Source organism: Nerophis ophidion, linkage group LG03 (assembly GCF_033978795.1).
Source record: "Nerophis ophidion isolate RoL-2023_Sa linkage group LG03, RoL_Noph_v1.0, whole genome shotgun sequence".
NCBI classification, from domain to species: Eukaryota; Metazoa; Chordata; class Actinopteri; order Syngnathiformes; family Syngnathidae; genus Nerophis; species Nerophis ophidion.
Window position 1 is genome coordinate 26,181,881 of NC_084613.1, and position 22,987 is coordinate 26,204,867.

Consider the following 22,987-nt stretch of genomic DNA (forward strand, 5'->3'; position numbering starts at 1 on the left):
AATTAAGGAATTGATTGATTGATTGATTGATTGATTGAATATATAAAGATGAATGTCACCCTGTCATTTTTGCAGACAAGCCAGGGTTGTGTGATAAAGCCCACACTATTTTGTTATTTTGCACTAAAAATGTTTGTTTGGATTTAATTTATCCAGGTGTATGTACCATTTAATTTATTTTACAATCGGTGGCAGAGGGGTTAGTGCGTCTGCCTCACAATACGAAGGTCCTGCAGTCCTGGGTTCAAATCCAGGCTCGGGATCTTTCTGTGTGGAGTTTGCATGTTCTCCCCGTGAATGCGTGGGTTCCCTCCGGGTACTCCGGCTTCCTCCCACTTCCAAAGACATGCACCTGGGGATAGGTTGATTGGCAACACTAAATTGGCCCTAGTGTGTGAATGTGAGTGTGAATGTTGTCTGTCTATCTGTGTTGGCCCTGCGATGAGGTGGCGACTTGTCCAGGGTGTACCCCGCCTTCCGCCCGATTGTAGCTGAGATAGGCGCCAGCGCCCCCCGTGACCCCAAAAGGGAATAAGCGGTAGAAAATGGATGGATGGAAGCCTGAAAAAGAAATTAATGAACAATTTATTTTCCGTGTATTCGTGTTGCTCCAAAACATCCATCCATCCATTTTTTTTCCTACCGCTTATTCCCTTTGGGGTTGCGGGGGGCGCTGGTGCCTATTCAGCTACAATCTGGCGGAAGGCGGGTTACACCCTGGACAATTCGCCACCTCATCGCAGGGCCAACACAGATAGACAGACAACATTCACACTCACATTCATACACTAGGGCCAATTTTAGTGTTGCCAATCAACCTATCCCCAGGTGCATGTCTTTGGAAGTGGGAGGAAGCCGGAGTACCCGGAGGGAACCCACACAGTCACGGGGAGGACATGCAAACTCCGCACAGAAAGATCCCGAACCTGGGATTGAACCCAGGACTACTCAGGACCTTTGTATTGTGAGACAGATGCACTAACCCCTCCTCCACCGTGCTGCCCCAAGACTGAACATATAAACATAAAATAAACATTACAAAAGTATAGCATCCATTGTGTATTTTACATAAATAAATAAGAAGGTTTTGTGGTATTTACACAATAAACTGCAGATGTTTACGCGTATAGAAATTAAACAACATTCACATCAAACATTGCACACAATGAATGAATGAATTACAATTACAACATTGCCCGGCCCGATTGTAGCTGAGATAGGCGCCAGCGCCCCCCGCGACCCCGAACGGGAATAAGCGGCAGAAAATGGATGGGATGGATGGACATTGCACACAATGAATGAATGAATTAAACTCATTACAATTAAAGCTCTGGTGTAGCGTTATGGCTTCATGCTAATCAAATTTAGTGCTACCTGCTCATTGGCCTAGTGGTTAGAGTGTCCGCCCTGAGATCGGTAGGTTGTGGGCTCAAACCTTGGCCGAGTCATACCAAAGACTATAAAAATGGGACCCATTACCTCCCTGCTTGAAACTCGGCATCAAGGGTTGGAATTGGGGTTTAAATCACCAAAATGATGCTTACTGTTCCTTTCACCTCCCAGGGGGTGTAACAAGGGGATGGGTCAAACGCAGAGAGTAATTTCACCACACCCAGTGTGTGTGACTATCAGTGGTACTTTAACTTTATTAAACAAACTTTGATCGGCAGAGTTCTTCTCAGATAAAAGACGGCATGACCACAAATACAAAAGACATCACAAGGTCAGCAATTTCAATTTAAAACTAACTAAATATAGTCATGCACAATATGTACTTACACAGATTTGACCACGTTTCGTGATAAAGCTTACATGTGTGGATTTCTACTGTTGTTGCTGCTTGTCTGGAATAGTGTCTGCCGATTGAAAGGTCTGACAGGAAACAATGACTCGAGCCCTTGCTCGGGGAAGAACATTCATACTTGGTTGTCCAGTTGTTGTTAAAAGTTTGGTTTTTCCCATTTATTTAAATTTCTTTTTTCAGGGTTGAATGAAGTCTTCATCTACACACCCCACTGCTGCTTCATTGTGACACATATGCCATGTTGTTGCCCCTAGTGGTGTAACGGTAGTACTACATACACAATTAGCCCTAGTTTGAATGATTTCATCAAGCCTATTTGGGCGATGTTCAGCGGGCAAAATGAAAAGCTTTGGCGGGCCGGATGTGGCCTGGGGGCTGCAAGTTGAGTAGCCCTGCAGTACTTCCTTGTGATATTACAGCGTGTATTCTTACAAGATGGGCTGCGGTGAAAGGATCAATGAGGATATTTTGTCCAATCTCTCATCTGTTTCTTGAAACGTAAATCATTGTGAGAAAGAATGGGAAGTATTTGAAAAAGCAGACAGAGAGTTGCAGTAATCCATCCCTCCCCCGTGCCGAGGCCAAAGTGGATTTGACACATTTGGGAGTCGGCAGCATTGCTGTAGTGCACCGTCACATTGTGACCCGGCGCAGATGTTTCGCAACGCCGCATGAAATATTCAACGGGAGATTAGCTCGGCGGCCGGCTTTATTTTGCATTGCCGTTAAACGACAAGCTGACTGTCATTTCCAGGCGGAGAAACCATCACATTTTACTCCATCAGGCCCTTGTCATCGTGACTGTGCTTGAAACCGACATAAATTGTGTTGCATATAAACTTTGCGCTGCATACCTTTCCAGCATTGCACCTGGGAGGCGGTTGCTAGGGAACGAGAGGTGCAGTACCATCTCATTACTCGAGCTCAGCACTGTTCAGCTTTTATTGGCTCTGTGGAGAAATTTGTCTTTGAGTAATAACCAACACTATAAACATAAATACGGCAACGCTAACTACTCTCTAGGGGCGGTTGTGTATGTGGAGAAAGTGGCCCCTCAAAAGCAGAAAATGGCATCATTATGTTGTCAATGGAAATAATAAATGGCTGTTTACTGCTTGTTGTGTGTGTTAAGCTACAGGATGTTGGCCCTTTGCCAATATTGTACTTCTTTACTCCTTTAAAAACATGTTGGGCCGACACATTAATTGTGATTTAGCATCCCCACCACAATATAAAGTGTGTTACTGATAACCCTCGGCTACCTTTCTCACAAGCAAACAAATGAGGAGTTTCTATTATTCATGATGCCCACAGCTCTGTTTGAAACACGCACGGTCATTTCCCCATCGATTTTCCTCTCAGCCTGCGAGAACATCATACTTAAGGAGAGGGAGTGCATCAGTGCACAGACTGGTTTAGTCGAGAAGAATTCCAGAACGTTTGTTTGCAAAAGTCATTATATTTACACAAAAAGTACATTTCGCCACTATTGTCTTGTATGCTGGTATTGAAATGCTGCTACTGGAACATTAATTCTACCGAGGGCATAAAGGTTCCATCTAATCCATCCATCCATTTTCTACCGCTTGTCCCTTTTGGGATTGCAGGGGGTCGCTGGACCCCATCTCAGCTGCATTCGGGCGGAAGGCGGTGTACACCCTGGACAAGTCGCCACCTCAGATAGACAGACAACATTCACACTCACATTCACACACTAAGGCCAATTTAGTGTTGCCAATCAACATATCCCAGTTGCATGTCTTCGGAGGTGGGAGGAAGCCGGAGTACCCGAAGGGAACCATCTAATCCTTCTGTCACGCAGCAATACTCCATCAGTGTTGGCGCTAGAAATTCTCAAAATGGGGTCCCAGGAACCACATCAAGTCATAAAAAAATGGGGTCCCACAGTACATTTTTGGAGTCTCACCTTTTTGTAAGCGTTTTGAAAACAAATGATAAATGTATGCATTATTCTGTTATATCTCACATTCTATATTGTGTTTTGGAAAAAGGTTGTCATAAACATGACTTAATTCATTAAAGAAAATAATACAAAAGAAAACACATTTTTATGCTTATGTAATAGGCTCCAGCACTCCCCGCCACCCCAAAAGGGATAAGCGGTAGAAAATGGATGGCTAGATGGATGTAAATTTATTCAGTTATTAACATTCATTCACTTTCTTCTTTCCTTCATGGATCTAAACTTTACCGCTGCCGGTATTTTTTTCTATATTTTTATTGTAGTATTGTCAGAATGTGTTTGTTTTATTTTTGGCCAAATTAAGACAAAAAAAATAATCTGAAGTTGTCTTTATTTTTTTGTTTTAATGCCATGTTTTTAATAGTCCAGCCCACAGGCCTGATTCTTTATTGAACTTTTGACGTCTCGCGTGCCAATTTGAAGATACCGGCGGGCCGCCTTAGTGTGGACACCCCTGCTTTTAGCCATCTTCATTACTTTCTTCTATTTCTTCCAGTGTGTCCCGACCACTGCAAACACGCCTGCACAGACGAGGGCGAGTGTTGCCACGGCCAGTGCCTGGGCACCTGCACTCAGCCTAACAACGACACGGCGTGCTCCGCCTGCCTCCACTACTACCACGAGGGCCGCTGCGTACCGGAATGCCCCCCAGACACGTTCATGTTCGAGGGCTGGCGCTGCATCACCATGGACTTGTGCTCCCAAGTGCACCTGCCCAGCGACATTCACTTTGTCATCCACGAGGGCGAATGTATGCCTGACTGCCCCTCTGGCTTTGCACGCAACGAGACAAATCGGTAAGACCCGTCGCTTTTGCTTGAAGTCCTGCTGTTTTGGACACGCCATGCCTGGTGGCTTGCCCGTTGCTCATTGAAATGGAAAAAAAGGCAACTTTTTGTCTCGGGAACTTTGTTTAGTGCGCAGGACCATACGTATTGTATCCAGATGCTGTGTTGGCTCCCTGACACCGAAGGAGCTTGTTTTCACTCTGTACTGTTGCATAATAGATTCATTTGCATAAAGTATCCTTGAGATTAACTTTACCTGCAATACAGGCACCTTTCTTAGTGCCTTCTGAATCTAAAATGAAAACTACAATCAAGGAACTTTTTACATGTCATCACTTCCCAATAAAAAATTGAGATGAGATGATTAAGTCTGAATTGAGTCCTGGGATGTTGTAATAGCAGATACTGGGCCGACATCAGCAAAAATAAATAGATAAACATTGGATTATATTGGTTTGCATATAAAATCTCCGATATAAGTGCTCCTGCAGCCTGTTAAACTGCCAGTTAACATCTAAATGGACTCCAATAAGGACACAAGTTCGTTCTTTTTCTTATATTTTAGTCAAGACTTTTACAAAAGGTAAACATGGTAGACTGTAGGCTACTAAGAGCGAGCAGTTATGCAACAGATAAGCAAAGACTAGCACACTAGCTAGACGTACATAACAATATTGAACAGTTTTGCATTTTTCAATCCAAACAAATATAAAGTACAAAAATATAAAGTACAAAACCCAAAACCAGTGAAGTTGGCACATTGCGTAAATCGTAAAAAAAAATACAATAATTTGCAAATTATTTTCAACTTACATTCAATTGAATCGACTGCAAAGACAAGATATTTAATATTCGAACTGAGATCTTAATTTTTTTTTTGCAAATAATCCTTTACTTAGAATTTAATGGCAGCAACACATTGTAAAAAGTTGGCACAGGGACATTTTTGCTACTGTGTTCAAAGCCTTTTCTTTGAACAACACATCGTTACACACTGATGTCTTTTGTTGATGCAGTAATGCCTGAGGGATCGTAGGTCTGTAATATCATCGCTTACGTGCGGTGATTTCTCCAGATTCTCTGAACCTTAAATTGATATTATGGACCGTATATGGTGAAATCCCTAAAATCTGTGCAGTTGCTCGTTGAGAAATGTTGTTCTTAAACTGTTGGACAATTTGCTCTCGTATTTGTTCACAAATTGGAGACCCTCGCCCCATCCTTGTTTGTGAGTGACTGAGCATTTCATGGAAGATGCTTTTATACTCAATCATGGTACTCACCAGTTCCCAATTAGCCTGTTCACCTTTGGGATGTTCCAAATAAGTGTTTGATGAGCATTCCTCAACTTTGTCAGTCTTTTTTGCCACTTGTGCCACCTTTTTTGAAACATTTTGCAGGCATCAAACTCCAAATCAGCTAATATTTGCAAAAAATAATGTTTTTCAGTTCGAACATTGAGTATCTTCTCTTTGCGGTCTATTCAATTGAATATGGGTTGAAAAGGATTTGCAAATCATTGTATTCTGCGAATGTTGTACATCGGTGGAGGTAATACTTCAAAGACCTCCTCAATCCCACCAGCACGTCTTCCTATGAGGAAGCAGTGCCTGGGGAATCTGTGGTGGGCTCTACTATTTCTGGGGCTGAGGTTGCCGAGGTAGTTAAAAAGCCCCTCGGTGGAAAGGCCCTGGGCGTGGATGAGATCCGCCCGGAGTTCCTTAAGGCTCTGGACCCTGTTGGGCTGTCTTGGTTGACAGGACTCTGCAACATCGCGTGGACATTGGGGGCGGTACCTCTGGATTGGCAGACCGGGGTGGTGGTTCCTCTCTTTAAGAAGGGGAACCGGAGGGTGTGTTCCAACTCCTCAGCCTTCCCAGAAAAGTCTATTCAGGTGTACTGGAGAGGAGGCTACGCCGGATAATCGAACCTTGGATTCAAGAGGAACAGTGTGGTTTTTGTCCTGGTCGTGGAACTGTGGACCAGGTCTATACTCTCGGCAGGGTCCTTGAGGGTGCATGGGAGTTTGCCCAACCAGTCTACATGTGCTTTTTGGACTTGGAGAAGGCATTCGACCGTGTACCCCGGCAAGTCCTGTAGGGAGTGCTCAGAGAGTATGGGGTAATGGACTGTCTTATTGTGGCGGTCCGCTCCCTGTATGATCAGTGTCAGAGCTTGGTCCGCAATGCCGGCAGTAAGTCGGACCCGTTTCCAGTAGGGGTATGACGCCGCCAAAGCTGCCCTTTGTCACCGATTCTTTTCATAACTTTAATGGACAGAATTTCTAAGCGCAGTCAAGGCGTGGAGGGTATCTGGTTTGGTGGCTGCAGGATTAGGTCTCTGCTATTTGCAGAAGATGTTGTCCTGATGGCTTCATCTGGCCAAGATCTTCAGCTCTCACTGGATCGGTCCGCAGCCGAGTGTGAAGCCACTGGGATGAGAATCAGCACCTCCAAGTCCGAGTCCATGGTTCTCGCCCGGAAAAGGGTGGAGGGCCATCTCTGGGTTGGGGAGAAAATCTTGCCCCAAGTGGAGGAGTTCAAGTACCTTGGAGTCTTGTACACGAGTGAGGGAAAAGTGGATCGTGAGATCAACAGGCGGATGGGTGTGGCGTCTTCAGTAATGCGGGCGCTGTATCGATCTGTTGTGGTGAAGAAGGAGCTGAGCCGGAAGGCAAAGCTCTCAATTTACCGGTCGATCTAAGTTCCCATCCTCACCTATGGTCAGGAGCTTTGGGTCATGACCGAAAGGACAAGATCATGAATACAAGCGGCCGAAATGAGTTTCCTCCGCCGGGTGGCGGGGTTCTCCCTTAGAGATAGTGTGAGGAGCTCTGCCATCCAGGAGGAGCTCAATGTAAAGCCGCTGCTCCTCCACATCGAGGATGAGGTGGTTCGGGCATCTGGTCAGGATGCCACACGAAAGCCTCCCTCGGGAGGTGTTTCGGGCACGTCCGACCGGTAGGAGGCCACGGGGAAGACCCAGGACACGTTGGGAAGACTATCTCTCCCGGCTGGCTTGGGAACGCCTCGGGATCCCCCGGGAGGAGCTGGACGAAGTGGTAGGGGAGAGGGAAGTCTGGGCTTCCCTGCTTAGGCTGCTGCCCCCGCGACCCGACCTCGGATAAGCGGAACAAGATGGATGGATGGATAAATGGATGTATTCTGTTTTTATTTAGGATTTACACAATGTGCCAACTTCACTGGTTTTGGGTTTTGTAATTATAGTTGCTTATCACCTATACATACCAAGTCTCCAAGTCAGGCGTACATTAGAAAGTATCCAAACAAACGTCATTGAGCGTCATGAGCTTAACCTAAATAATTATTCTTACCACTAGGTGTCTCAAAAAAATAAAACATTCCCACTCGATTTCAACTTAAACAACTTTCTTCCTGGTTCTCTGCAAAGGCGGACGCTTCCCTTCTCTCTCCCTAATCTCTCTTTTCTTTTGGTTCACCTTGCCTTGTCTTACCTTTCCTGACCAATTGGCTGTGTTATCTCAAAAATACGGTGCGCCAGCACAAAGGTTGAGAGACAAGTGACTCTTCAAGCTTGCGCACTCACACACACATCCACGGAATTTACAGGCCCGTATACACACATACTCCACGCCCCCACATCTAACACCTTTGTCACTTAACCCTCGCGATCTAATAAACAACAGAGCAGCGCCCCAGCCTCCAGCCACCAGGGGCGCAGGGGGTGTCATATGTGCTCATATGTGCTTATGTTGCTTGAGGTATTTTTCATGGTCTCAAACTGAGCCCCTCTGAAGGGAGTTTTGTTCGGGAATTGTCACTCCCCATTTAAACTTTTTTTTCCCACCTTTCTACAGGGCGCCACCCTTGTGGCAACCTATCAGTCTTACTGTTTTGGTTACACTGCATGTCTGTTCTCAGACGGGTTGTAGTGCAGACAAATTCTGTTTTACTTTTTTAAGTGCAATGACAATAAAGTTACATTCCATTAATTAAAGACAGCATAAGTCCATTCCAAACGTTAATTATAAATAGTTTTATGTGTTTCATATATTGTTCTATGATTGAGTAATTTCACTTCATCCGGCCTTTTCTAACATTTCCCGATGCAGAATAATAAAAGTGTGTATGATTTAAATAGATATTGTATCTGATTGATAACGGTATCAGCCAGTAATCAAAGCTCCAATATCGGTATCGTATTGGAAACGGAAAAACACCCCTAACTGAGACTATTTTTTTTTCTTATTTGGTAACTAAAAATTACACAAGAAAATGTCAAATTTGAAGTGAGTAGAAAAGTGAATAAAATATCTGACAAGTGTGACAAAAATGTTGAGAACTCCAAATTAACTTTTATTATTTTACTTAATTTTTGTGTTTATTTTATGTCACAAAGACTCGCCCGTTAGTGCTTTTAGATGTTTTTTCGTAAAAAAAACTGGTGTATTTACTCACTAAATATAACACGTTATACACAGGAGGAACATATAGAATGTATCTGTGGTGGCTTGAATGTATTTGTGGCGGGCCACCACAAAAAAATGAACATATGAAAAACACAATTTATATACTTGAGCCTTTTAGTATCCAACAAATGTCCTCAGTGTGTGGCTGAAATGTACTTGTACCTAATAGATTGTCATTAACACGTTGACAACTTCTTGTTGTTGTGTCCGCCCACTTACCCACCTTTTTCGCCGTGTTTGTTTGTTTTTTCCCAGGATGTTGTGCAGCGCCTGTAATGGCTTGTGCGATAAGATCTGCTCGACCTCCGTCATTGACTCAGTGAACGCCGCTCAGTCCCTGAAGGACTGCACTGTCATTGCGGGCAATCTAGACATCAACATCCGCCACGGAAGTAAGTAGGAACACAGTCACTAATAGGGGTTGTACGGTGTACCGGTACTATTATAGTACCGCTATACTAATGAATGATATTCGGTGCTATACCGCCCCTATAAAGTACCGGTTCCCGCCCCCGCATTTCCCTTTTTTTTAACGGGCATGACAGCGCGTCATCACATCACGACATTGCTGGTTCGGCAACGCACAATCACCGAGTACTTACAGGCATACACAGTGTGTAGACAGAAAAGGGAGAACAGACACATTTTGACTTAAAAACGATAAAGGTGAAGCTATAACACTAAAACACCCTCAGGAAGAGGTGCTTTAAGTGAGCAGCTAACATACATCCGCAGTCTGCAGTGTTTTAACTACTTCTAAATCACTAATCCTCGCCTCCATGGTGACAAATAAAGTAAGTTTCTTACAAGTATCATCACTGCAGGACGAGGAATAGCTAAACATGCTACACTTCACACCGTAGCTCACCGGCGTCACAATGTAAACAAACACCATGGGTGGATCTACCCCTGACAGCCACTGTAATGATACCAAGTACAGGAGTGTATCTAGTCTATACTACTATGATTACATTTTTTCCTTTTTAAAACATCATATTATATTTACATACTCATGAAATATGTCCCTGAACACATGAGGCCTTAAATTATGACCATTGTTTGATCCTGTAACTACTTGGTATTAGATCGATACCCAAATTCGTGGTATCAACCAAAACTAATGTAAAGTATCAAACAACAGAAGAATGAGTGATTATTGCATTTTAACAGACGTTTAGATAGAACATGTTAAAAGACAAAGTAAGCAGATATTAACAATAAATGAACAAGCAGATTAATAATTATTTTTTACAGCTTGTCCTTAATAATATTGACAAAATAATGGAATGACAAATGATACAATGTTACTGCATACATCAGCAGCTAATTTAGGAGCCTTTGTTTGCTTACTTATTACTACTAAAAGAAAAGTTTTTTAGTATGTTCACTATTCTATTTAAGGACAAAATTGCAATAAGAAACCTATGTTTAATGTAGCGTAAGATTTTTTTGTTAAAATAAAGCTTATAATATCATTTTTTGTGGTCCCCATTATTTAGAAAAGTATCGAAATACATTTTGGTACTGGTACTAAAATATTGGTATCGGGACAACCCCAGTCGCTACACCTAAGACTGGCAAGCAGTCGAGCGTAGACAAACAGCAGTTTGTGCACAGCCCTGACTTACAGTATGTATTTATCACCTAACATAATCTGGTTCCACTCCAAATTGTCTTTTAAGGACATGTATGACATGTAAGCATTATCATAAACAATCAGCGTATGTCCGGTGGCATACATTGTGGTGGTCTGCAACCATCACCTTAAATCAGTGGTTCTTAACCAGGGTTCGATCGAACCATAGGGGTTCGGTGAGTCGGGCTCAGGGGTTCGGCGGAGGTCAAAACACACCCGACTCCTCGTGTAAATAAAAACTTCTCCCTACCGGCGTATTACGGATAAGGCAACAGCAGAAGTCACACTGATTTGCAGGTGTGTAATTTGTTTTGGTTCATGCACTGTGTTGGTTTTGTTCTTTGAACAAGGTGATGTTCATGCAGAGTTAATTTTGTGCACCAGTAAAAAAAAAACATGGTAACACTTATGTATGGGGCACATTCACCATTAATTAGTTGCTTATTAACATGCAAACTAGTTACATATTGGCTCTTAACTAGTCATTATTAAGTACTTATTAATGCCTTATTCGGCATGGACTTATTATAACCCTAACCCTTTAACCCTGGCCCTAACCCTCTAACCCTAACCAAATAACTTGAAATTAAGTCTTTGTTACTTGGAATATGTTCCCCTAGTGTCCAAAAAACTCCAATTTAAGTCGTTGTTGCTTAGAATATGTTCCCCATACTAAAGTGTGACTGAAAACATATAACTTTGGCTTGAATTAAAAAAAAAACATTTTATTTTTCACTAAAGAAGGGTTCGGTGAATGGGCTTATGAAACTGGTGGGGTTCGGTACCTCCAACACGGTTAAGAACCACTGTCTTAAATCAAAGCTGACTTGACCAATTTTGTCTGTCACAAAATGTAAATATGTGAATGGCTACACTTTATTCATCATGTTCATTTATTTGTATGACATCTTTTCTCCTCTGTACATTATGGGGCATCTGCATTAAGAAGTAGATTAGGTGTCATTGGAGCTACATTTCCTAATATGGCTTACTTGTGTGTGTCTGCGTGTGTGTGTGTGTGTGTGTGTGTGTGTGTGTGTGTGTGTGTGTGTGTGTGTGTGTGTGTGTGTGTGTGTGTGTGTGTGTGTGTGTGTGTGTGTGTGTGTGTGTGTGTGTGTGTGTGTGTGTTTATCTGTCGTCCCCAGATAACATAGCGTCTGAGCTGGAGAGCTTCATGGGCCTGATCCAGACAGTGACGGGCTATGTGAGGATTCGTCACTCCCACACACTTGGATCGTTGTCCTTCTTCAAGAGTCTGCGTTACATCAACGGGGAGGAGCTCATGGACAAGTATGGCCCGTGTGTGTGTGTGTGTGTTTGTGTGTGAGTGTGCGTGTGCGTGTGTGTGTGTGTAAGCGTAGACCTGTGCAATGAAAGGACATAAGTGAGTGTTTGCCACCAATGTTATCGGTAAAGAAACACTTAGTTTTCATAGAGTTCATGTTGAGTGAGTGTTAGGATTCCACCGAAACTTATTTCTGTCAACGCAGAAAGTTATCTGAGTCAAAAGCTAACTTAATAAAAAATATAAAAAATAAATAGTTTTTGCTTTTTTAGTTATTGTTTTTTGTTTTTGTTTTTTTTAATTAAACCGCACTGAATACTACTGCACATAATTCAGTTGTACTCATTCCAATGACAATACAGGAATCAAGTTTAAAGTACAAAATGCCTTTCTATTTTTACAATTTACTACTTTGTTTTTTTTTTACGGGCTATTTTTGGGAAAATGTACAATTATTTTTCCGCCGCTTTAAAAAAAAAATTATGCTTATATCCATCCATCTATTTTCTACTACTTGTCCCTGTAAAAAAAAACGTGTTAATGGCATCTGTTTTTACCAGACTTCTATTGCTAATATGTGTCTGTATTAAAGGGATTATTTATAAATTACTTAATATTTTTAATACATTCCTTTTAAGAAATGTTTTTGTATTTTTTTATGTTTTATTTTTTAGTTTTTCTTCTTAATAACAGGCATATCTTTATTTTCTTCTTTTTTTATTTTTTATTCAAATCATGAAGACAATGCATTTAAATAGTTTTTCCATTTTAAATTTTTTCCGTTTTTTTATTTGGTATTATTATTATTTCATTTATGTTATTTTATTTATTATTATTATTAGTTATTAATTACAATATTATTTATGGAGCCCAATTAAAAGAAGAGTTGACCATTAAAAACTCAGTACAATGTGTGTTTAAATGAGAATACAGCATGTCAAGTTTTCAAGTTACTAATATTCAATTTACTACATCTGTAATGCACCTGAAAATCTGAAAAAAAAAAGCTTGCAAAGTGCTTGAATTTGTAACCCTGTAGCACGTACACATGCTGTACAGATAAGTGACTTTGGCTGCATACTGTAGATGACGTGAAAGTCTCAGGCCTTCATTGAGATATCACTATCAGCTTTAGATATTAGACACTATTTTTTGTATTTTTTTTTTAGCATTGGTCAAGGGGGGTCATGGGAAAGTCTTGTCGCCCCTCATCTCTCCCAGGGTAAAATTTCATTCCGTGGAATGCCGTCAGGATGGCCGGCTTCGGTTCAATCTGAGTACGGTGATGTCACGACTTTAACATGTCATCCTTTATTACACACTGGATTATTATATGGTGGTATTATTTTGGGGAAAAAAGGTTCCAGTTTGTCAGTCTACGGCCCAACACGTCAATTAATGTGGCCTGCGGCAGCCTTGAAATTATATGGATGCTTCATCTTTCTTACTAAATGTTTTCATTGACTCTATTTTGACAGAAACAAATGTATGTAATACATGAAATGTCATATGTTTTAACCTTTGATACACATACAAATATTCAATTGTTATTGGTGTGAATCTTTGGGCACCTCGCCATTCGATTCTGATTCTTGAGGTGACTATTTGATTCATAATTGATACTCGATTCAACATGACTCATAATTTAAACTGATATTTGCAATGTAGTATTTGGTATAACAATAATAACACCTTAACAAAACAACTTACAGGTTACAAAACCATATGACACACACGTGCACCAAGTAAGCATCGAGATGGCCTAAAAACATTATTTTTTTCATTAATTCATCAAAAAAAAAAGATTTTTTGAAAATTACTGAAAGAAATCAGGATTCGAATGTGATAAAAAAAACATTTTTAAGCACCCCTAATTATTATACACCATATGATAGTTTGTAAAAATAACAATAAATACTTCAAATCTGCTTGTCACCTTGAGTTACAATTTCAAAGCAAGTTATCCACCAATTTGTACGTACAAAAATCTAATAACCAACTGCATAGGCAATAATATAAAGAGGCGATTACACTTTTACATTCTTAGATTCACTGTTACAAACGGCCTTCTGAGGGCAGCCATGACTGCGATGTGGCCCTCCATGAAAACAACTGCGACACCCCTGGTCTACGCCATTTAAAATCAATATTTTTTGGAAATTGCCTTGTCCATATACATTTGTACAGCGTTACTGAGTTTTTTCAGTGCCTTTAGTACCACAGTCTTAATTCAGTTTAGCAGTATTTGTACTGCTTTTATTTTGGTAGGTTTCTACTTCCTGTCTTTGTGGCATTAAGACTTATATTGAGACTTAAAGGCCTACTGAAACCCACTACTACCGACCACGCAGTCTGATAGTTTATAAGTCAATGATTAAATATTTACATTGCAACACATGCCAATACGGCCTTTTTAGTTTACTACATTGCAATTTTAAATTTCCCGCGAGTTTCTTGTTTAAAACGTCGCGGAAAGATGGCGCGTGACGTCACGGACTGTAAGGAAATATTCGCACTGCACCAAACACGGCTAAAAGTCGTCTGCTTTAATCGCATAATTACACAGTATTTTGGACATCTGTGTTGCTGAATCTATTGCAATTTGTTAATTTAATAATGGATACTATAAAGAACAATGCTGTTGGTGGAAAGCGGTGGATTGCAGCTGTCTTTAGCACCGAGACACAGCCGGTGTTTCTTTGTTTGTTGTGAAGCGGAGCGGTCAAGCGAACATGTTTCTCTACGTCAACCAGCATCTTTTTGGATGGGGAAATTGTGATATACAGTATATCTTACCGGAAAAATCATTGGATTATTCGTCGTCCTGTAGCAGCTGTTTAAAAGGCAGCTGTGAGCTTGGCTCCTCGGCTTCTCTTTGAGACACTGCGTGTTCACCGCAGCCATCCGACCTCAAGGTATGCCTTTACAATCTTTAAAATCTCACTAAAACACTATTAAAACAATAAGCAGATAAGGGATCTTCCACAATTATCCTAGTAAATGTGTCTAATTACATCTGAAACGCTCACACTGCCGCCGCCCAGAGCCGTCGTTTTTTTTTTTTTTTTCCTAGTCCTTCACTGTCAATATCCTAATTCACGAATCTTTCATCCGTGAAATTGTCGCTTTCTCGGTCCGAATTGCTCTTACTGCTGGAGGCTCCCATTATAAATAATGTGAATATGTGTGGAGGCCTGCAACTCGTGACGTCACGCGCACATACTTCCGGTAAAGGCAGGGCTTTTCTATTAGCGACCAAAAGTTGCGAACTTTATCGTCGATGTTCTCTACTAAATCCTTTCAGCAAAAATATGGCAATATCGCGAAATGGTCTAGTATGACACATAGAATGGAGCTGCTATTCCCGTTTAAATAGGAAAATCTGATTTCAGTAGGCCTTTAAATCTCTGTAACTAGTAAAGCGCTATTTGGTTGTGCTATTTGACAGCAAGAAGATGCTACGCCAGCTTCTCATGCTAGTGCTAAAGGTCAGGAGGTTGGGTCTTCTGGAAGATTTCACCAGCATTTATTAAAATATCTCATAGTCAATGTTACAGCGTTGGTCTCACTCCTGCAAAAGCATTGTCAATTGTGTACATTAGCAAGCAAGCTTTTTCAAAAATGAGCAAAAGTGAAAGGTCCAAGGTCAATGAGTGTTTATAAGGGTGGGGACAAGTTCAAGGCTCTCGAAGAGAGGAGTTTTGGTCAAAAGAATGTGTAGCTAATTATGATTATTATAAATGAGGCTACAGTAGATATGGTTTTATTTTTGCCTCACCCTTCACTCAAAATTTGAACACACTGCATAGTCCTGGATTGTTGCACTCCTAAATGCTTCAGTCACACGCAGGATTCTCACAGGAATGAGGCAAAATATACAACCTTACCTACTTAAGAATTTGACTTTTGTAGCATCCCTAAGCTATTTACAAGGGGTTAGACGTACTAGAATGCACATCAGTGTCTCCAAAACAACATAGTGATAGACAGGCAGGCCTGAAGGTCGAGAGGCAGGTACATTACTGTACATGTGCGTGCGCTTAATCAAAACAATTTGAAATCATTAAAGTTAAAAACAAGAGGGTGAATGTAAGTGTATTTTTGATACCATATTCTTGTACTAGCCATATATGCTTGAGTTCAATTGACTATTTAACTAAGGGGTGCCCACACTTTTTTGCAGGCGAGCTACTTTTCAATTGACAAAGTCAAAGGGATCTACCTCATTTATATCAATCAATCAATCAATGTTTATTTGTATAGCCCTAAATCACAAGTGCCTCAAAGGGCTGCACAAACCACAACGACATCCTCGGTAGGGCCCACATAAGGGCAAGGAAAAACTCACCCCAGTGGTACGTCAACCATGATGACTATGAGAAACCACATATGTGTGGTGACCTAGGGGACCGAAAGCAATGGATGTCGAGCGGATCTAACATGATATTGTGAAATTCCAATCCATAGTGGATCTAACGTAACCGTGAGAATCAAGTCCAAAGTGGATCTAATGTAGTAGCGAGAGTCCCATCCAAAGTGGAGCCAGCAGGAAACCATTCCAAGCGGAGGCGGATCAGCAGAGCAGAGGGGTCCCCAACCGATACACAGGCGAGCGGTCCATCTTGGGTCCCGATTTTGGGTATATATATAATTTATATTTATTTATTTATGAAAGAGCCGTTTTATTTAACAAGTTTTCTGTCAAATCCCGCATGACAGTGTTTTTTTTGGGGCCTTTTTATGTGTCCAGCTGCCATACTGTGGGCGGTGTAGCTCGGTTGGTAGAGCGGCCGTGCCAGCAACTTGAGGGTTGCAGGTTCGATTCCCGCTTCCGCCATCCTAGTCACTGCCGTTGTGTCCTTGGGCAAAACACTTTACCCACCTGCTCCCAGTGCCACCCACACTGGTTTAAATGTAACTTAGATATTGGGTTTCACTATGTAAAGCGCTTTGAGTCACTAGAGAAAAGCGCTATATAAATATAATTCACTTCACTTCACTTCACTACTCGTTTTTATACACTTTACAAGAAATACATTGGCGGGAAACTCCGTAGCTTGCTAGCTTATGCACGCTATCTTTCTGAGACTCTTATTTTGTTGGAGCAAGCAGGATGAAGCAGGGCTTTTACTGTGAAGGCAGGAACTGTGCAGTCGGTCTTTTTAGTTTCGAGTCTGTCGAAATAAAAAGTGTTTCTCGCCTTCCTGTCGGTCATTTTTTCTTAATAATGATCTGGCAGCAGCCAGCGTCATCTCACTAGATCCTGGGGGGCCGTGAAAGTCAATCAAGTGACGAAAGTGAAGTCTCGGTTAAGATTGATGATCGCAAATTGTTAGGTCTATTTATTTAATGCCAGGCTGGTGATCAAACTCCTAGATCGACCGGTAGCTCGCGATGGACGTAATGGGCAATTAGGCTTACACTTGGCAGTTGAGAATGTTCAAACCCTACTTAAACATTATTAAAGTGTCAACTTTTGACAAAAACGTATTGGAATTCCAGTTGACGTGCTTCATATATTGTATTGGAACTCACAGTGATGGAAGGTGTATGAAGTTAGTGCTCAATGCTGCTCCCTAGTGGAAAAAATGGACGCTTTTTGATCCCTTTCTCTTCATCAGGATGTATTCGTTCTCGGCTATCAACAACCAGCACTTGCACGATCTTTGGGACTGGAGTCAGCACAACCTGACCATCCGAGCCGGACGTCTTTTTTTCCGCCTGAATCCCAAACTCTGCATGTCGGAAATCCACACCATGTGGGAAAAGACAGGCATCACCTCAAAGCCGGAAGAGGGTGACTTCCGCAACAACGGGGAAAGGGCCAGCTGTGAGTACGGCAGCGCTGTTGACAGGTATGTGGTGGATCTACGTAGTCTCACCGAGCACGTCCTCTCCTCTCACAACAGGTGAAAGCCACGTCCTGAAGATTCTGTCCAACAGCACGTCCAGCAACACTATCCGCCTGACATGGGAGCGCTACCAGCCGCGTGATTACAAAGGCCTTATCAGCTTCATGGTGTACTACAAGGAGGCGTAAGTGCTCAGAAGACGGCACATTATCCTATACAGCGTACTGTCATTACATATAAATAGCTCAACACTGAGGTTTGATGAAGGGTTTTCAAAACAAAAGCTTATTCTATGATGTTTTTTTTTTTTTATGGGATAACATTTGTCCATGCTTGCTTTTCTTTAACTAGGCACCCTTCACTGCCAAACCTTTTTTTTGTTCTAATTTCAGACTCGTTTGCATGATATTTGCACCATCAGGGTTTATTTTCTTCCATTCTGGCCTTGATTACTGTTCAGCATTTTGTTTGGCTGCCTGCAACTTTGGAATGTTATTTTCAATTTTTTCCTTGGCAGTGATGGCAATTACACATTTGTAAATAATAAGCGCGAAGAAAAAAAAAGGAACCTCTCTTTTTTTTAAGTCGCACGGTGTCTGCAGGCACAACCTAGAATTAGATTTATTTTCGCAAAACCAACCGTCCACTCTGAAATGGGGCAGATGTCATTCAGGGTTATGTTTTTGTTCTCCGTGCCAGGCCTTTTCAGAACATCACCGAGTTCGACGGTCAAGACGGCTGCGGCTCAAACAGCTGGCACATGGTGGATGTGGATCTTCCCCGGGATAATAATACCGACCCCAAAGTCGGCATTCACCACCTCAAACCCTGGACCCAGTATGCCGTTTTTGTCAAGGCCATCACCCTGCGGGTGGAGGACAAACACATTCCTGGTGCTAAAAGTGACATCATCTACATCCGCACACGACCATCATGTATGTCAACAATCTAATACACAACAGAGCAATGGGCTTTGTAGCTCATTAGGACTCAGCTTTTCCACTACAGAGGGGCCCACTCAAATATTAACACTGAATTAGTAATCCTACTCTTGATTTCAATCATATACAATAATTATAACCTACTTGTCAAATTATATTAAAGCATGTGTAAAAATTATTAAGGCTTAGGTCAGGCTGATTACAAAAAAAACCTAATCAAATATCCTGCAAAAGAAGGGAATTATCAAAATGATGAAAAAAATTTACCACACAATTATGCAGTGCTAAAACAAATAAATGATATCTTAATTAGTAATAATAATAATATATACAATACAGGCCAAAAATTTGGACACACCTCATTCAATCTGTTTTCTTTATTGTCATGACTAGTTACATTGTAGATTGTCACTGAAGGCATCACAACTATGAATGAACACATGTGGAGTTATGTACTTAACAAAAAAAGGTGGAATAACTGAAAACATGTTTCATATTCTAGTTTCTTCAAAATAGCCACCCTTTGCACACTCTTGGCATTCTCTCGATAAGCTTCAAGCACACCTGTGAAGTGAAAACCCTTTCAGGTGACTACCTCTTGAAACTCATCGAGAGAATGACAAGAGTGTATAAAGGTGGCTATTTTGAAGAAACTACAATATAAAACATGTTTTCAGTTATTTCATCTTTTTTTAAGTACATAACTCCACATGTGTTCATTCATAGTTTTGATGCCTTCAGTGGCAAGCTACAATGTAAATAGTCATAAAAATAAAGAAAACATTGAATGAGGAGAAGGTGTGTCCAAAATTTTGGCCTGGCCTTTCTAACTTTAATCACGGGTCTTCTGGCAAACTTCTGGTTGAATTTTTGACCACTCCTCTTGAAAAAAAATTGGTGCAGTTCAGCTAAATTTGTTGGTTTTCTGACATGGACATGGACCTTGCCAGAAGCTTGTTGATGGCTACCAAAAGGGCCTTATTGCAGTGAAACTTGCCAAGGGACATGTAACCGAATATTAACATTGCTGTATGTATACTTTTGACCCAGCAGATTTGGTCACATTTTCAGTAGACCCATAATCAATTCATAAAAGAACCAAACTTCATGATTTTTTTTTGTGAGCAACAAGTATGTGCTCTAATCACTTTATCGCAAAAAAATAAGAGTTGTAGAAATGATTGGAAACTCAAGATAGCCATGACATTATGTCCTTCAAAAGTGTATGTAAACTTTTGACCACGACTGTACATTTGTGATCAAAATTATTCAACCCCCACACAATTTTGGTGTTTTAGCAAGTTGGACATTTATTCCGTATTTTGTTTATAGTCATATCAAATAAAGATGCATTAAATAGACAAATGCAACTTGAATTACAACATTATATTTTGTAACATAGAGAAATATTTTGTAACAAGAGGAATGGGCTAAAATACCTTTAGATCGTTGCAAGAAGCTTGTGTCCGGTTATGTATCACGTTTGAATGATGTAATTACTGCCAAAGGGTGTTCTACTAAGTACTAAAGATGCATGTAACTAGGGGGTTGAATCATTTTGTCAATGAGATATTAAGAAAAATGTCCTTTTTTGGTATTTTGTAAAATACAGTGTTACAATTTAAGTTGCATTTGTCTATTTGACACATCTTTATTTGATATGACTATAAACAAAATACGGAATAAATGTCCAACTTGCTAAAACACCAAAATTGTGTGGGGGTTGAATAATTTTGACCACGACTGTATATGCAGTGAGATGCAAAAGTGAAACTTGCACAAAACATTATTTTATGCTGCTACAGATACACTTATTGTATTTTAAAAATGTTTCTCTCACCTTATCCTTGTTCCAAAACACAGTTTGCCATTGAAGCTCGAACCGCCACTTGTTTGAATAGATTATTGATTACTAGTAGTGTGTCAAACAATCGAGGCATAGTGCAGTACTTGTCTAAAACCTCTAAGTTGACTTTACGCGACAGAAGTTCAGCAACAGCCACACCGACCTCTACTAGGGCAATACTGGGATATAAACAGAGGTTCGGAACATTCAGAGAAGGATTATCCCAGCTATAATAAATATTGTGTTGACATTATCCTCTCCGTCACTTCCTGTTTACAATTTACCTGTACTATTACCGCAGTACCGACTGTGCCCAAAGAACCCCGTGCCTTCGCCAACTCCTCCACCAAGCTGCTAGTGAAGTGGTCGCCACCGGTCTTCCCCAACGGTAACCTGACCTACTACCTGGTCCGCTGGCAGCAGCAACCTGAGGACCGGGAGCTCTATCTGCATAACTACTGCTCTAAGGGTAAGACCCAAAGTCAACATAGTGGAACCACCAAAGTCAAACAGTCATAGCTTCAGCACATGATTTGTTCACATTCAGAAATATATTGAAAGTAGAAATGCTTAGCTTTATGGCCGTATTGTCATCACTATACAACCTTTGAGGGGCAGTAAATGTGAATTTTCAAATTCTGTGTAAAAGTGTAAAACTAAGTTAACCACAGTCAATAATACAATATGAAAATATGTAAAAATATATTATCCACGGCTGCGATGAGGTGGCGGCTTGTCCAGGGTATACCCCGCCTTCCGCCCGAAGTCAAATAGACCCAGCCACCCGAGAGTGACAAGCGGTAGAAAATGGATGGATGAATGGCTTATTAAAGAGGAACTTCAGTTTTTGGGGGGATTTTGCCTATCATTTACAATTACTATGCAAGACAAGAACACACTTTTTTTATGTATTCTATTTCGTAATATAGGAGAGGTCGCTAGCAATGCTGCTAATTGGAGTACACTACTCTTGAAAAAAAAAAAAAACGCCAACAATACTCCATTTACATCTCGTGGCTATGCAAAGTGTTAGAGATATTGTTAATATAATTGCTAACGTAGAGGAACTACTTTTAGCGGTGCCGGGATTAAAGAGAGGTATCTGGTTTATGCAGCTATTGACATACCGAGTCACTGCATCGCCACTGAGTTTGTAAAAGTAAATTCTAAAGTGTGGCCGTTGGCCATTGTGTCATTTCCTTTGGCCCACCAAATGGTGGTTACCAAATGTAATACATATTTATGGTATGTAAGTCAAAAAGTTGCAACTTTAATATAGAGTTTCGATCTCAAATTCAAATGCAGCTAGTTACCCTATGAAAAATAATCTACAGATTTTACAATAAAAAAATCCTGTAGCTCAGTCACCAGAAATTTAACATAAAAAAAAATGTTTAAAAATACAGTAATTTGATCTAAGTTAACGACTGTTAATTTTACACAAAAATTCTAGTGACTGAGCTGCTAGTATTTTTTTCATAGTAAAATCTATATTTTTTTTCTTACAGGCTAACTAGTTGTGTTTGAATTTGGGACCCCTGCTCTATGGTATAGTTGTGACTTGTTGGCGCTTTTTATGAAAAGGATAGTCTTGGTCGCCATTTTTCGCCTATGTCCTACAATGAAAACCTAAACGCTTTGAAATTTTGCATCCTCCATATGTTTAATCTGTCTGGGTAAAGTTTGAAAGCGATCAGATAAAATATACATACCGGTACTGGTTACAGAACAACACCTGGAAATGGCGAAAATCTGCAGAAAATGACTTCTGAATGTTTTGAGGTTAAAATGTACATAAAAGATGGGGAATTGCATGTTCACTGAATTAGGCACGCGACTATGTGTCAATCTCTACTACCTCATATTTATATTTGGCGGTAAGAAACTAAATTCCTCACTCGTGCTGCTGTTGAATCGCTGTTTGGCCTGCGGACCATTGGCGCATTGTCACTTTGGCCCTTGGAGGCAAAACGTTTGGCACCCCTATTCTACATCATAAATCATGCCTCTCCTTTGGAAAGTAGAAGGATGTGGCCATAAACCAAGAAGTTGGTCACCTTTGACATTCAACTTAGACCTGAAAATAGCGAGGCAAACAGAAAAAGACGCTCGGATTATGATCAATTCATCATCTAAACGGGAATATATGAACATCTCATCAGTTGGCATCCCAGTGAGAACAGACATTGTGCAGTAAGTGTTTGTTTTCTTAGGTTCATAGTTTGTATTTCATGTTTAGCACCTAGCAATAGTGCTACTTGCTGAATCTTTATATCACTCAGCTTCTAAAACCTGTAGCTTATCCTCCTTATGTTCAGGCTCAAAAATATAAGGTTCTGAATCATCATTGTCCTTGTTGTCTCTCATGAAGTCTGTCCTGATTAGTAGTAGGGCTGGGCGG

At 40.8% G+C, this 22,987-nt stretch overlaps 1 protein-coding gene across 1 annotated transcript in view; it reads left to right on the forward strand.

The window, feature by feature from the left end:
• The window catches only part of LOC133549397 (insulin-like growth factor 1 receptor), a 219,681-nt gene that overhangs the window by 144,306 nt on the left and 52,388 nt on the right, over positions 1–22,987 (forward strand). The window contains exons 3-9 of the mRNA XM_061894772.1: positions 4,285–4,585; positions 9,282–9,418; positions 11,808–11,952; positions 17,569–17,777; positions 17,857–17,983; positions 18,499–18,734; positions 20,888–21,055. Coding sequence (XP_061750756.1) covers positions 4,285–4,585; positions 9,282–9,418; positions 11,808–11,952; positions 17,569–17,777; positions 17,857–17,983; positions 18,499–18,734; positions 20,888–21,055 — 1,323 coding nt within the window. The remainder of the gene's footprint in view (positions 1–4,284; positions 4,586–9,281; positions 9,419–11,807; positions 11,953–17,568; positions 17,778–17,856; positions 17,984–18,498; positions 18,735–20,887; positions 21,056–22,987) is intronic.